Here is a 14018-nt window from a genome sequence, read left to right on the forward strand (position 1 = left end):
ATAAGTTTGAAGATTTGAAGCTTTCAAGATGATGGGACAACTTCACCCAGTTGTTCTGCATTTCCTGGTTTTACTTCAGAACAGCTTGTTGGGCGTCATGCAGGTTTTCTGCTTCAGAACCGCAGTCCATAATCCAATAAATATTGGGATGCAATAAAAAGACCCAACATGGAGAGTTCAGTTATTAAAAGCACTTTATTAATCCCAGCGTGATTATAAAACATCACCATACCATGAAACCAGCGCCACCGTTCATCATAATGTTCCACTCAAAAACACCCGAAACCCACAATCCAAGGTCACTTTGTTCTTTGGCAAACTGTATCCTTTTGTTTTCAACAATGTGACTGTTGAGCTTTTGTCTTAATTTGTAATAATGTAGCTTAAAAAAACTGCAAAAAAAGTGTAATATTCTCAGAAAGTGACGCACTTTTTGTTGAGATTCATTAAGATTTTATGTTTTGCTATTTCAAAAGTTTCTGAGGTGACTGGTGAGAAATGTTACACTTTTACCCAATGTTTTTTTTTTCTAATGTCCCTGAACTCACCGCAGAACTTAGTTCACCTTGAAGCTGATCATGGTGGTTAATCTTCAGTCCATATTAATGGCAGTTTTCCTTTTGTTTCAGTGATTTTCTGGGTTTTCTCGGTGCTAACAGGACATATTATGTTTTGAGCTGGGGGAAAACAATATGTAACATAAAAAAGAGATAATTTTACATAATACCAGAAGACAAACAATGTTACATAATGTCTTCTGACTCAGTGTTTCCTTGTCTGCAGTCCCTTGCAAATATCAGTGAAACATGCATAAAGATGGATGTTTGGCACTAAGTGAGGAGAGGAGGAACCCCACTCTAAATACAGGTAGTTCCAGTTTGGTAAAGTCAAACTGGACTTTACCAGTTTGACAGGGGCCTCATGTACTGGCAGACAGCTGATTCAGCCAGAGGAATGAAACTGGCCCCATCAAGCTACAGTGACGTATTCACATTGTTGATGGGCTACAGTGCATGAGAAAGTGTTAATGGCCTGGAAGGAATTACTGTACACATCTACCAACCATCCATCCATCCGGACAGATAAACAGACGCACATACATGTGTATTTTAATGTGTTAAAAAGTTCAGCACAATTCATCACATTTTTGTTATTTTCCAAAGAAAAAGCCAGAGCAGGAACCTTGGTTTTGTGTTTCTGGTACACCAGTAAATCTGATGCGCACCAACAGTGATAGTGCATGTCTGGATAAAACACAGCCATAAACATCTGACCAATCACACAACACATCACACAGAGTGTGAGGACATTCATCCACAGTGTGGAAACCGATTCACTGACAGAATCGTGAGACCAAAAATGCATCCTCTTCTTCACAGGTTCTCCTCTTCTCACCAGGCCGGGTCAAGCAGACACAGCTGTGTGTGTGTGTGTGGTGTCGTGTGATTGGTCAGAAGTGTGTGTTGTGTTTTATCCAGAAATGCATCCAGACAGCAACGTTGACATTTCGCTTCAACGAGTCCACTTCCACTGTTTGAAGTCCAAATCCATGAGTTTATCAGACATGATGAGGAATTATTTCTCTGATTCTTCACAGAATCCCCACAAAGACAAACGTCAAATAGCATTTTCATGCTTAGCCAACATTGTGTCCTATGAATCATTTCATAGGACACAGAACGGTTGTTTCCGCCGCTGTCAGGAAACAACCGTTCTATACAATGCATGATGTACTCAGCAGCGGGAGGCGCTGTCTGCAGGAGCTCTGTGCTGAGTATGAATGGTGTGTGGAATATAAACAGGCTGACTGTTCCACCCACTGATCTACTGCTGCCTGCTAATGCTAGCAGAAGACAAGACAACATTCCAAGGTGAATGTTCTTCATCATGCCTCAAACTCATCTGGAAATGTCTCAGACTCCAATTCCTTAAAGTTTCTCTGCTTTCTGCATCTATATAGTTGTTGGCTGACAGATGCAGGGTGAACTTACATGTATTTACATATTTAGTCATTTAGTGTTGTGCTTTCAGTTCCATATGGACAGGGATTCATCAAAGAAATCTACATGAATTCATGTGTATGCACTGCTTCCTACATCTGACTCTCACAAAGAAGTACTAGGACCATTTACAGATAGAAATTGACTACTCCTTTTTTCTAACAAAAAAAAAAACAACAAAAAACTCAGAAATGAGAAATGAGATTATTCTTGGAGATTTTCTAGAAAAAACAAGGATATTTTTCAGCTCCAAAAGTTGAAAAATTGAGAGAAAAAACTCAAATGCTGAGATCAAGCCAGAAAAATGTTCTAGAAAAACGTTCCAAAAGTCAAATGTTGAGTTTCAAAAGTCAAAAACTTTTGACGTCTGAAATTTTTCTGAAATTCAAAAGTTTAACATTTTTAACTTTTGAAACACAAAATGTTTCTAGGACGTCTGTGAGATTAATTTCAGAATCTCTGAGTTTTTTGAAGCCAGTTTACTCATCTTTTCTTGTATCTACAAAAACTCTGATTGTGTTTCCTTCATGACTGAGCAGAAAATTCACACCAGCCTTTGTCCACGAGGCTCTGGTGGGCAGGAGAAGGGAAAACACCCCAAGGCTGTTTAGGCCATGCTAAATGCAGAAGTAGATTGAATGAAAGTGCAGTGCAGTGACAATGAAATATTTATCAAAAATGCTAAACTGTTCCTTAAAAATTGTTTAAAAGTGACGAGAAGAAGAAAGCACTGCAGCTTCGTGGCGTGTTGACGTCGGAGCCTCAGAGGAAGGAGGACAGGTTTGCTGCTGTGACGCTTCCCGTCACGTTGTGAAGCTCCGGCTCAGGGCCGTAGTAAGGCAGGTAATGGGCCACGTCTGCCAACGTCTGCAGGACATCATAGGTCACTGCAAACAGGAAATACGTGGGCAGCAGCCAGGTGAGGCTGAACACACACTCCCCCACTGGCAGAGGGACAGCCAGGTGTCTGGAAACCAGGAGACACAGCAACGCTTGAATACACTTCACACAGCGGTGTGTGAGCAGGCGGCTCATCTGTCCAGGTACTCACTGGAATCGCTCTTCTCTGGACTCTCTCAGCATGATGAACACAAACAGGCCCACTTCAGTGTTGAGGGAAAACGAGACAACTTTGTCCAACATGACAACAAAACCCTGAAGTAGGTGGAGAACAGATTATTCCCACAAATCTAAGGGCTCATTACTCTGTGTGTGTGTGGATGTGTGTGTGCGTGTGTCATTTACCCTGGGATCACACACGGACACAATGAAAATAATCCCAAATCCAAGCAGGGAAAATCCGAGTTGGGCGAAACTGCGAAACAAAAAGACAAAAACGGAAAATGAATAGAGTTTAAAACCAAAACAGTTTATGCGTCACTTTTCCAATGTCTGTCTCTGTGTTACAACACTTCAGCTCTAGTAATGCTGATGATTCACTGCAGTGAAACAAATCACTTCTTTATGACCGCTTTATGACACTTCCTGTCCTAAGGAATCTTTCTACAAATGGATGGAAGAACGCTGCTGTGTCTGGAGGAATCAGGTCCCTAAATTAGTGAGTTTTAAATTCTGTTTTATATATTTATGAATTAGCGCGCCTGTGCTTTGTCTGTTTTTAACATTTATTTATTTATCTTTGTACTTCATGTTGTTCATTGTGTTTTAAATCCCATCCTGCAAAACAAGTTTCCTGTTTGGGGAACAATAGAGGATCTGGACTGAACTATAATGTTCTCTCTCCTTATGAGAGAACATTATATGTCCCACAACATGATGCTGCCACTCCCATACATCCCAGTTAGGATGATACAAACATCCCAGTTTATCCTTAGATTGCAATGATGTCATTATGTCCAAACAGGACATGTCTCCACAGGTCTTTGTCCCTGTGTGTATTAACAAGCTGCAGTCTGACGATTAGGTTGCTTTGGACTTAAAATCATAAAGTGAACCAACACCACTGTGACTGATTGACAAAGTCACTAAAACTGAGCCTTAATCTGTAACAAGAGCTGATTAACTCTGACTGCCAGGTCACTGACCGATAGATCGTAGACAGGTTGTGACGTTCGGATGAAAGTTGTGAGAATTCAGACGAATCTTCTTGAATAATCCACCTAAAAAGATTCTCTATGAAACCTGCGGTCGGTTACTCTTTGCAGACAGAAGTATAAGTATAAGCATCTGGTGATGTGTGGCTGGATTAACTCTCTCTGACAAGAAGCAAGATAATACCTGGACAACAACACAATACGTTGCATATAATTGAACAGATGAGCGCGGCGCCTTCAGGCATCAGTTAATTGTTCCCAGGATGAATCGGACTGCAGCTCCATGACTCTCTTCCTTTGTCTTTCTAGTCGTGTCAAAACAGAAAGCATTGAGTTCCAGTGATCCTCCCGGTAACTTGGATCATCTGGGATTTCCCTCATTGTGTAAAGAGACAGTAATCATTTTGTATGTAAACTTCTGATTTTGAAGACAAATAAATCTTTGGTTATCAAAAATGAATTATTCCTGATCCTGCACACGACTGTTATAACACAACAGAAGTTGTTTTTAGGCTATGATAAAGAGAATTTTGACTCTTTGACTTTTTGGAGCTTTCTGATTGAAACATAGACTCTCAGGTATCATCATTTAAAATCTCCACCAGACGAGCCGTCCTTGTTACCTCCTGGCGGAGCAGTGCTGATGCTTGCTTGGTGAGTTTCTCTCCCAGGCTTCAGCCAGCCACTGCAGCCGGCTGCTCCACACAGAGCTCACCAGACCATCGACTGGAAGGAAGGAAACGCACTGTCAGAACCAAACCCAGCAAAACATTGTGCAGCCCAGAGCAACCCCAGCCGCTCTGCAGTCACGGAACTGTCAAATCTACTGACAGCCGAAATGTCCGGAGCCTCTGAGCAGCAGAACTCACGGTAACACTGCATTTGAAGGGGCGTCAGTCAGTCAGTCAGTCAGACAGACAGACCGTCCGTCCATTTTCTGCCGCTTACCTGGGGTCGGGTCGGTGGGGGCAGTAGCTTCAGAAGGGAGGCCCAGACTTCCCTCTCCCCAGCCACTTCTTCCAGCTCCTCCGGGGGAGAGTTAAAGCTCCGTCTCACAGGGGACTCCGCCAGATGTTCCCAGCAGACCCTCACTACACGTTTGGGCCTGCCAGGTCTGACTGTCTGACCGAAGACCCCTTATGATGGAGACAAACTTTGGATCTAGCGTTCCCTCGCCCGGACGTGGGTCACAGGGGCCCCACTCTGGAGCCAGGCCTGGAGGTGGGGCACGATGGCGAGTGCCTGGTGGCCGGGCTTTTACCCACGGAGCCCGACCGGGCTCAGCCCAAAGAGGAGTCGTGGGTCTCCCTTCCAATGGGCTCACCACCTGTCGGAGGGGCCAAAGGGGTCGGGTGCATTGTGTTACGGGCAGCAGCCGAGGGAGGGGACCCTGGCGGTCTGATCCTCGGTTGCAGAAGCCGGCTTATGGGATGTGGAACGTCACCTCTCTGGTGGGGAAGGATCTAGTGTGCGAGGCTGAGAGGTTCCGGCTATAAATAGTCGGCCTCACCTCAACACATGGCTCTGGTTCTGGAACCAGTCTCCTTGAGAGGGGATGGATGTATTTCCACTCTGAAGTTGCCCACGGTGAGAGGCGCCAGGCAGCAGTGGGCATACTTGTTGCCCCCCATCTTGGCGCCTGTACATTGGGGTTTACCCCGGTGAACGAGAGGATAGCCTGCCTCTGCATAGGGGTCGGGGGATGGGTTCTGACTGTTGTCTGTGCTTACGGGCCGAACAGCAGTACATATTACACACCCTTCTTGGAGTCCTTAGAAAGGGTACTGGAGAGTGCCCCTCCTGGGGACTCCCTTGTTCTACTGGGGGACTTCAACGCTCACATAGGCAATGACAGTGAGACCTGGAGGGGCGTGGTTGGGTGGAACGGCCCGCTCGATCTGAACTCGAGTGGTGTTCAGACCGGGCCCTTTATCATAATTTACAAAATCATGCAAAGTTGGCACTTTTAATGGAGTTTTAATGCAACTTTTAGAGCAACTTTGCATTAAAAGTGTCATTATTTACCGAATGACACTTCATGACAACTGGCATAAACATTCATAAAGACTTTTTTATGTTCATGACAGATGTTACGTCATGTTTTTGACAGTGTCATGTCAGTTGTATGCACATCCCTTCAAATAAAGTGTTACCAAACTCACTGGTATGCTTCATGGCGGATCCCATCACCAGGAAGGACACGGTGACGCTGATGGCGATGAACACCTGGATCAGCTGGGCCACCCAGGAGTAGGCCTTGTAACGCTCATTAATGATCTGCATGGAGGGGTGGTGGAGGTGGAGGATGTCCAAATGACAATGAAGACCCAACAAGGGTCCAGATAGACAGTGTTTAGAAAATCATAGTGCTGTATGAGCTGCCTTAAAACGCTCACAGGTTCAAATATTCATGTTTCATAAAGACATGCAGTTTTCATCCAACATTCCAACATGGAGAGTTTTCAGCTCCATCCATCTTCCAGGTCAGAAAGTTCAACTGTGGTTGGTTTCATCTTCTCCCACATCACGCCTCCAACATGCTGATCTATTTTGTTTCACTCCAAACCAGATGTATCGCAGTTTTCTCTTCTGTATGGTCAGACTGGTTGTCATGCCAACAGATACTTCTGAGAGGTAGATCTCACCTGCTCCTTCGACGTCACCCTGAGCCACCTGACTGAAGCTGTCCATGCCAGGTGAGTCCAGGTGAATGGCTCCATGTTTAGATCGACATGGTTCCTTCAGCAGCTTTAGACCTTTGGATGTTCTTAACTCTGCTTTAGCCCTCTCCATCACCCGGTCTGCTGTGTTTGAGTCTTCATGATGTCGTTTGCTCTCAACAAAGTGGCAGACATGTTTCTTTTTATAAAGTCCTGGCTGTAGCAAACCTCTGATGCCTTCACAGAACAACCACACTCTCACCGAGGCCTTCCTCACACACAGCCGAGAATTAAAAAAACAAATATGTCCTAAACATTGTTTAAGAAAAAATCATCGTATACACGGTTTCAGACAAACTAAAACCTATGTTAGCCAGTCAGAAACAACCAAGACTTCCTGTTAGGAATTAAAGTTAATAAGACGAGACGATTTCTATTGTGAATTGTGACAAAGGAAGTATGTGAATATACTGGAGCATTAGTTATCACAGACTGTAATCACAAGTCTCAGTTTTCCCATGGACACACACACAAATACAGAGTTTTGTCAACTCTCCTCTGTGGTTGGAGCTTTTATTACTAATTATTTTTAGTGATATTAAACTGAATTTTTGTGAGGACGGAAGGCCGGAACATAAACATATATTAGTTTTCCCAGATTTCTGGCTATGTGTGGACTGAGATTAAATCACTATCTTTTTAGTTTGCTGATTTCAACTGGTTTCACAAAAATCCACTTAGACACATCAGATTAAAAAGAGTGCTTTACAGTTTTCAGATTTGTACTCATATGAAATGTTGAAAATGCATTCTTCAACCTGAGGTTGATCTACTAACTAAAATCCCAATAACTGTTGGGGTGTGAGAGGCGCTGAAGGGCAGCAGTGAGCTCTACATGTGGAAACACTGAGGGGAGAATATTGACTCCTTCCTTTCAGGTTGTGTGACCTGGAACTGGGACTAAATGAGCTGGCCAGCCCCTGCAGCTCTCTGCTGCATGTTTTTATTAGCACCACAGGTGGCTGTTTACAGAATGGAAGCATTGTTTTCCCTGCTAATTGAATCCAAACACTGGTTGATCACATTTTTGTTACAGTTGACTTCATCCTTTATTATAATCCATCAGTGCACCGGCCTCTTGGAGGCTCACCGGCTGCCAAAGCCTCTACAGCTTCTGATGTTTTTCATTTATGTTAGTCAGAAAAACACAGAGGGAAAAAAAAGTGGAGCCTATAGGAGAGATAAACCTAGCATCACTTTTATAGGTGTCTAAATTATTCTATTTAATGCAGATGAAGTTAGTTGCATTTGAAATATGCAAATGACTTATGGGCATTCACATTTATGTACAAACACACTCATGCACTAGAGTGTGTTTCCTCCAGGGCTACTGGGGTTGACCATGGAAGATATGGAAGGTTTCATAGTCACAGATGATAAAGACTGAGTTGTGTTGCTCAACCTAGCAACATGGTAGCAGCGTTGCTTTACTTGATAATGTAGCAATTGTCAAGTAAAGCAGAATTAGCATCAACCTGAGGATTTGTCTTAAAAAGGCAATTTGTCAATAAGTTATTAAATATGTTTATGATTCGTCTGATCAGGTTTAAATGATGTTGAATGAAGCTGGGCTCCTTCTACTGTGCAGTTCTAACTTCAATCAAAGCTTCCATGTTTTCACATATCTCAGAGTCACTACAATGGATTATTTAGCTTAAACTAAACATAATTTTCATATAAAAAGGTTAGCAAAATAAAATTTGGACTCATTTTCTAATTTCTTGATTTTATCAAACACTGAAGATTCTTGAGAAGTCTCACCTTTGTCAGTGGAATGGTAGCTATCTCTCCAGTCTTTTCAGACCTGAGGGGAAATCATACATGCACACACACGTTGGTTGATCTGAAGAATACCAAAATATTTCTCACATCAGCTAAATGTTTAGCTATGTCAAGTTTAATAGTGTTGTGTGCATACAATCTGTAAAGCATTTAACAATTCTGTCTCAGAAAACTGATGCCGCTCAGACAATAAGATAAAACATCCCATCTCCAACTTACAAGCCAGAAACAATTTTAGTAGAAAAATAAACAGAAACAGGGTCAGGGCAGAACTTCAAGTTTCCCTTGCTGTTCTTGTAGATGCTTGCACTTTCCATTTTTTTCAAAAGGTGCTGGAATTAGATTTCTTTCAATGAAGGATCAAACTAATCCTGTTCATGGAGAGACTGTGAAACTAAACAAGGCAGAAAGTGAAACATAACGCTGGTTCTCGACATGAAGCAATAAAACCTGGATTGGAAACGTTCTGCTGTTTCTTTGAACACAATTCAAACCACCCAGGTGACATGAAGTGTGGATGAAATAGGACCTGGCAAATGTAAGAAAAGCCCCTTTTCCCTCATGATCAATGAATCCAAAATGGAACCACCATAACAACCAACAGAGCGTTTGTTGAACCAACATCCTGCCAGGCAGAGCAACCTTCTAGTCAAAGCAACAGCCATTTGTGACCAAGCTACCAGATGGGCTGTTTGCTTGTGTGTGAGTGTGTGTGTGTGTGTGCATGTGTGTCATGTTGTGTGTACGTCAGTAGAAGTCCATGTGTAACAATAAGGAGAGTATTTCATAACTAGAACTCATCCTAAGAATAATAGTGTCAGATGTTCTTTTTATGCTGTTTTTATAAAAAATAGCATAAAATGGACTTAATTCTTGAAGAGAGTTCAGGGAAAGAAAGGAGCAGATAAAAATTTCATAATTATGGTAAGTTCTCATGTTATTTGTTATCGTCTGAGCTAGTGGGATCATGTTATGTAGATGTGATATCGGAGTGGCCCCAAGGTTGAGCCTTGGTTAACTCTTGACGTGATTTCTGTCATCTGTGATGTAAAGTTACTAACAGACCTGATTTCACACTAGAGTTAAATGCTCCAGTGTGATTTCTGGTGCTGAAAGCTGACACGTCCGGGGGGTTCTGTAACCTAGAATTCCTCTTCTATTGTTTGTATCTGTCTCTTTAAAAACTCCTGCTCTTTCTGAAGCCCCGCCTTCAGGAAGTCATCACAGCAAGGCTCCTCTACTAACCCTTTAACAATTTGACCAGAGTCTGATGAACTCAACAGATGTGCAGTTCCGCCAGATGTTTGCTGCTGGCTAGTCTGAAGGAGCGGAGTGGTGGAGTGGTGGAGGAAGGCTGCTCCGTGAGGCAGAAGCTCTGGAGGTTGAAAACTGCAGGCAGAGGAGGAGTTGTGTCTCGAAGGCAGAGATAGGTCCACTAAGGAGTTTGGCACAGCTGAATGGTTGCCAAGGGAGATTAAGGGATTTCTCAAACATATGAAAGAATCAAGGCAACACTCTAGGTTTTTGATGAGGGACAGGTTTGGCTCTCAGAGTGTAGAGAAACATCAGAAAGTGAAGGAATGGCCTAAATTATAAATGTGCTACCAACAGAAAAAAAGGAACACACAGCGAGTTACTGATAAATCTCTGAATCACTCCTTCCATTCTAAACTCTAATGCTATCTATTTGTCTGCAGCACAGCAGGTTTAAATAACAGAACTGAGTCCTCCTCTGCAAAAGCAGAAAAGGACTCTAGAGATCGTGATCAAAGCTACAGGATGCTACTGTGGGTAAAATAACTACTGAAGATTTTTTCCAGTTTAATATTTCTAATGGGGCCAGTGAGATCATATTAACATCAGAGGTCGGCGACGACCCAGGTAAGCGACACATACAAAAAAATCAAAGGAAATTTGTCCGCAAAGTTAAGCATAAAAAAAACAGTTGAATATTGATGTGAAGAGTCAGAGGACAGTCAGTGCTGCCCTGATCTGATCATCATGGAGCTTCTTTAGGAATGTGGGTGGAGGATGCTAGCATTAGCACTGGGGACGTCCTCACCATCCGCTGCTTCAGAGCAGGTAGGGCTCTGTGGATCTGAGTCCTGCTTCTCCTCTTCCTCCTTCTTGGCCTTCAGTGACATCATCTCTTGCTCTGTAGCTTTCATGTTCACCACATTCAATTTCTGCCAGACCACAAGTCCTCAAAATGTAATTTTTATATGCCTTAACTCTCCAGTCGCCTCTTCTCATCTGAGGTCAACTTCCCATAACTGATTTCCTGAAACATGCTCATTTCTTCAGTGTTTACTTATTTCAAGCAGCGTTACTTTTCTCCTCCACTTCCCTGCCCCTCCTCCTGTGACGGTAGCGCCTTTAGCTTACAAACCTCAAACAAAATTAAAGAACTCTGAAATAAATGACTAGATCCAGCATGAAGGTTGCAGCACATTAGGGTTTTCGCTGAGCAGATCCAGCAAACTGACAGCTGTACATTTGTTCTCATTTAGGCAATTCACAATGCGATTCCTTAAGATAACAATCGATTAACACAATCTTCTTGAAATTAATTGACTATGCCTGAATAACAAGATCCAGAATTAATGATGTTTGATATAAAATAATTAGCATTTCAGACTGGTCTGATGCTCTGTAAACGACTGCTTGCTCCATACACTGTAACAAACCAGGCTAATTAAATGTTGCAGTGTTATAAGTGTGACGATAATCAGTGTAATGTACTGGTGGCGTATCAGGATGTGTTTGATGTGAAACGTGGTCCCTTCTCAGAACCATGCCATGCAGACTGCCTCATGGTCAGATTGCCTCTCCATGGTCAGGCTGAAGCGAACAGGCCAGACCGGGACAACCTCAGCGTTTTAAATCAACCAAAACCAACAAGGCAAACAGTCCAGCCTGAACCCGACTCCGGCCGGGTCAACGGTACAAACGGAGCGACTCACAAAGAGCAGGAAGAAAACACACACATCCTTAGCAACAAATGTACTCATTTATCTGCTTAGTGATTCATGAGAGTCATATGCTGAAGGCTTATGAATACATTTTAATGAATGTGTCTCTTTAATATCTGCTGAAATAATCAAAAATTACTGCTCTGACAGTGGAGGAGTTCTGGCTCACTTCCCTGGATCAGATTTCTTATCTTCTTTTTGGTTCTGTTCTTTTTTCTACCCAAGCCTTTCAGTCAAAATGAGGTGTGGGTTTTAACTAGGCCATTCCAACACCTTGATGACCCAGTTTGATTCAAACTACAGCTGACGATAGATAGATAGATAGATAGATAGATAGATAGATAGATAGATAGATAGATAGATAGATAGATAGATAGATAGATAGATAGATAGATAGATAGATAGATAGATAGATAGATAGATAGATAGATAGATAGATAGATAGATAGATAGATAGATAGATAGATTGATTGATAGATTGATTCAATTTTATTGTCATTGCACATGTCCCAAGTACAGGCAACGGGATGCAGTTTGCATCCATCCAGAAGTGCCTGAGCAAGTTATAAATATAATATATATGGTGAACTAAATATCATACAGATGTAAATGTCCACAGCTATGGCTGTGGTGAATGTACAGGTTGTGAACAAAAATATACAAATGTATGTACAAGATGGCTGTAGAGTCACATGACTCCACATTTGAATCAAGAAGGGTTTCACCAGGGTAGACCAAGAGCTTTTAAATCAATGGGTGTGGTGCCAGTTTTAAGGTGATGCAAAATCCATTTTTTTAACTTTAAATTTTTTGTGTACTTTGAGTGTCTAAGAGTGCAAAAAATGTACATTTATTTTCTCCTGGTGCTGCACAGATACCCTTTTTTTCTTTTTTCTTTTTGGATTACATTTTTCAGTCTATTCATTTTTCTTTATTCCCCAAAAACATTTTCTTGTCTATGACCTTGCCACATTTGCTATGGAACTGCTAAACAAGGTCCTAACTTCTTGTTAAGTTTTATGATCGGCAGCAATTTTGTAGTTCAAGTTCAGTTGTGCCAAAGTTGCAAGTAAGCAAGTCAAAAGGTTTGGTTCTAGCGTGTATTAACACACAGGAAGAGGCTCTGTCCCTCAGCATCGGAGCCTCTTCAAAGTGCATGGGGCATTTAATTACGAGTGCTTCAGCGAAGTGTGCCAGTGCCAAGAGGGATTTTCCAAAACACTTTGTCTGATTGAGAATATAACTGTTCTGTATGTTTTGAATTCAGTTATTTGTTTTTGTTTTTGCCATTTTTGCCTTGGGAGAAAAAAAGATCCAAATGCATTCAGTGAAGTTCTTGACGACTCCTTAATCATGTCTAGGCTTTGTTTACTTCATTCATATTGTGGTGGCATTAATATTTTAATATGTATCTGACATGCATGGACATTACAGTTAAACTATGGCTCCAACAAGTAAGATTTAATGGACAAGTCTTCTGTTGTTGGCGTCTTTAATAAACATGGGAATAAATTGTTTCTCTGCCAGTAGATAAATGAATCGCTGCTATCAGTCTACAAAAATGGCTGAATGGGGTAGAGTGGAACGCTCTGTGACCTGGAGGGGGGCAGGGCGTGAAAGGTCTCGTTCACGTTTAAAAAGACCGCAGCACGAATTGCTCTAAAACGAGTTGCTCTAAAACGAGTTGCTCTAAAACGAGTTGCTCTAAAAATGCCTCAGAACAGAGGTAAACCAGGGGTCTGTGGAGCTACAATAACCAGGTATTCTGTTCAAAGTATTGCAGTTCTACTTCATATAAGTGAATGATTTAAAAGTGAAAAAGGTTTAAAGGCACTTTACATCTCCAAGCTACTGCTTTTTCCTGACCTCACTGCATTTCACTGATATTTAAGTCCACCCTTCCGTACATCAGTCATCATATGCCTCCCATTGGCTGTGCTGCCTAATGCTCATTCTTCTTTCACACTTTTTTGCATATTGCTACATTTTGGACATGGAAATGATTGTAACTGTGAGCTACAAGCCTGGAAACAATCCAAACAGATATGTTAACATTTTATGAATAACTCTTCTATGGGAATTAATACATCCCACACACCATTAATAACAGATTTCTGGTTCACATTTTTTTTTTGCTTGTTCCTCCGTCTCCACATCTTCTTCAGATATTTCTTTTGACATTCCAGAGTCTTTTCTTCATACCTCTAATAATTAACACCCACTAGACATAACACACTTTGCACCAGCTATTCTAATTTGATTATGCTCACCTCCACATCTTGATTCCTGACCTTCTCTGATGTCAAAAGCATTTTAATCAAGTTTGCTCTGCTAAATGTTAGGTCCCTCTATGGGAAGATTTATGGTAATGATTTGATTTTCTTCATAATTTAGACTCCTTTAGACTGATACCTGGAGCTAAAGAAAATGTGCTCCAACTTCCAACGTGTGCTTGAATTTCAGTAATTTTCACTTCCTCAGGCTGAGTGG

The 14018-nt window shown here is 41.9% G+C and overlaps 1 protein-coding gene across 1 annotated transcript in view; it reads right to left on the reverse strand.

Moving 5' to 3' along the window:
• Positions 1 to 176: 176 nt before the first annotated feature.
• The window catches only part of LOC103464024 (uncharacterized), a 76244-nt gene continuing 62402 nt past the window's right edge, over positions 177 to 14018 (reverse strand). Inside the window, exons 13-18 of the mRNA XM_008407819.3 lie at positions 8536 to 8578; positions 6217 to 6331; positions 4678 to 4780; positions 3246 to 3315; positions 3052 to 3155; positions 177 to 2967 (exon numbers count right to left, since the gene is read on the reverse strand). Of these exons, the coding sequence (XP_008406041.1) occupies positions 2763 to 2967; positions 3052 to 3155; positions 3246 to 3315; positions 4678 to 4780; positions 6217 to 6331; positions 8536 to 8578 (640 nt within the window). The 3' untranslated portion in view covers positions 177 to 2762. The remainder of the gene's footprint in view (positions 2968 to 3051; positions 3156 to 3245; positions 3316 to 4677; positions 4781 to 6216; positions 6332 to 8535; positions 8579 to 14018) is intronic.

Source organism: Poecilia reticulata, chromosome 4 (genome assembly GCF_904066995.2).
Source record: "Poecilia reticulata chromosome 4, P_reticulata-male-v2, whole genome shotgun sequence".
Classification (NCBI taxonomy): domain Eukaryota; kingdom Metazoa; phylum Chordata; class Actinopteri; order Cyprinodontiformes; family Poeciliidae; genus Poecilia; species Poecilia reticulata.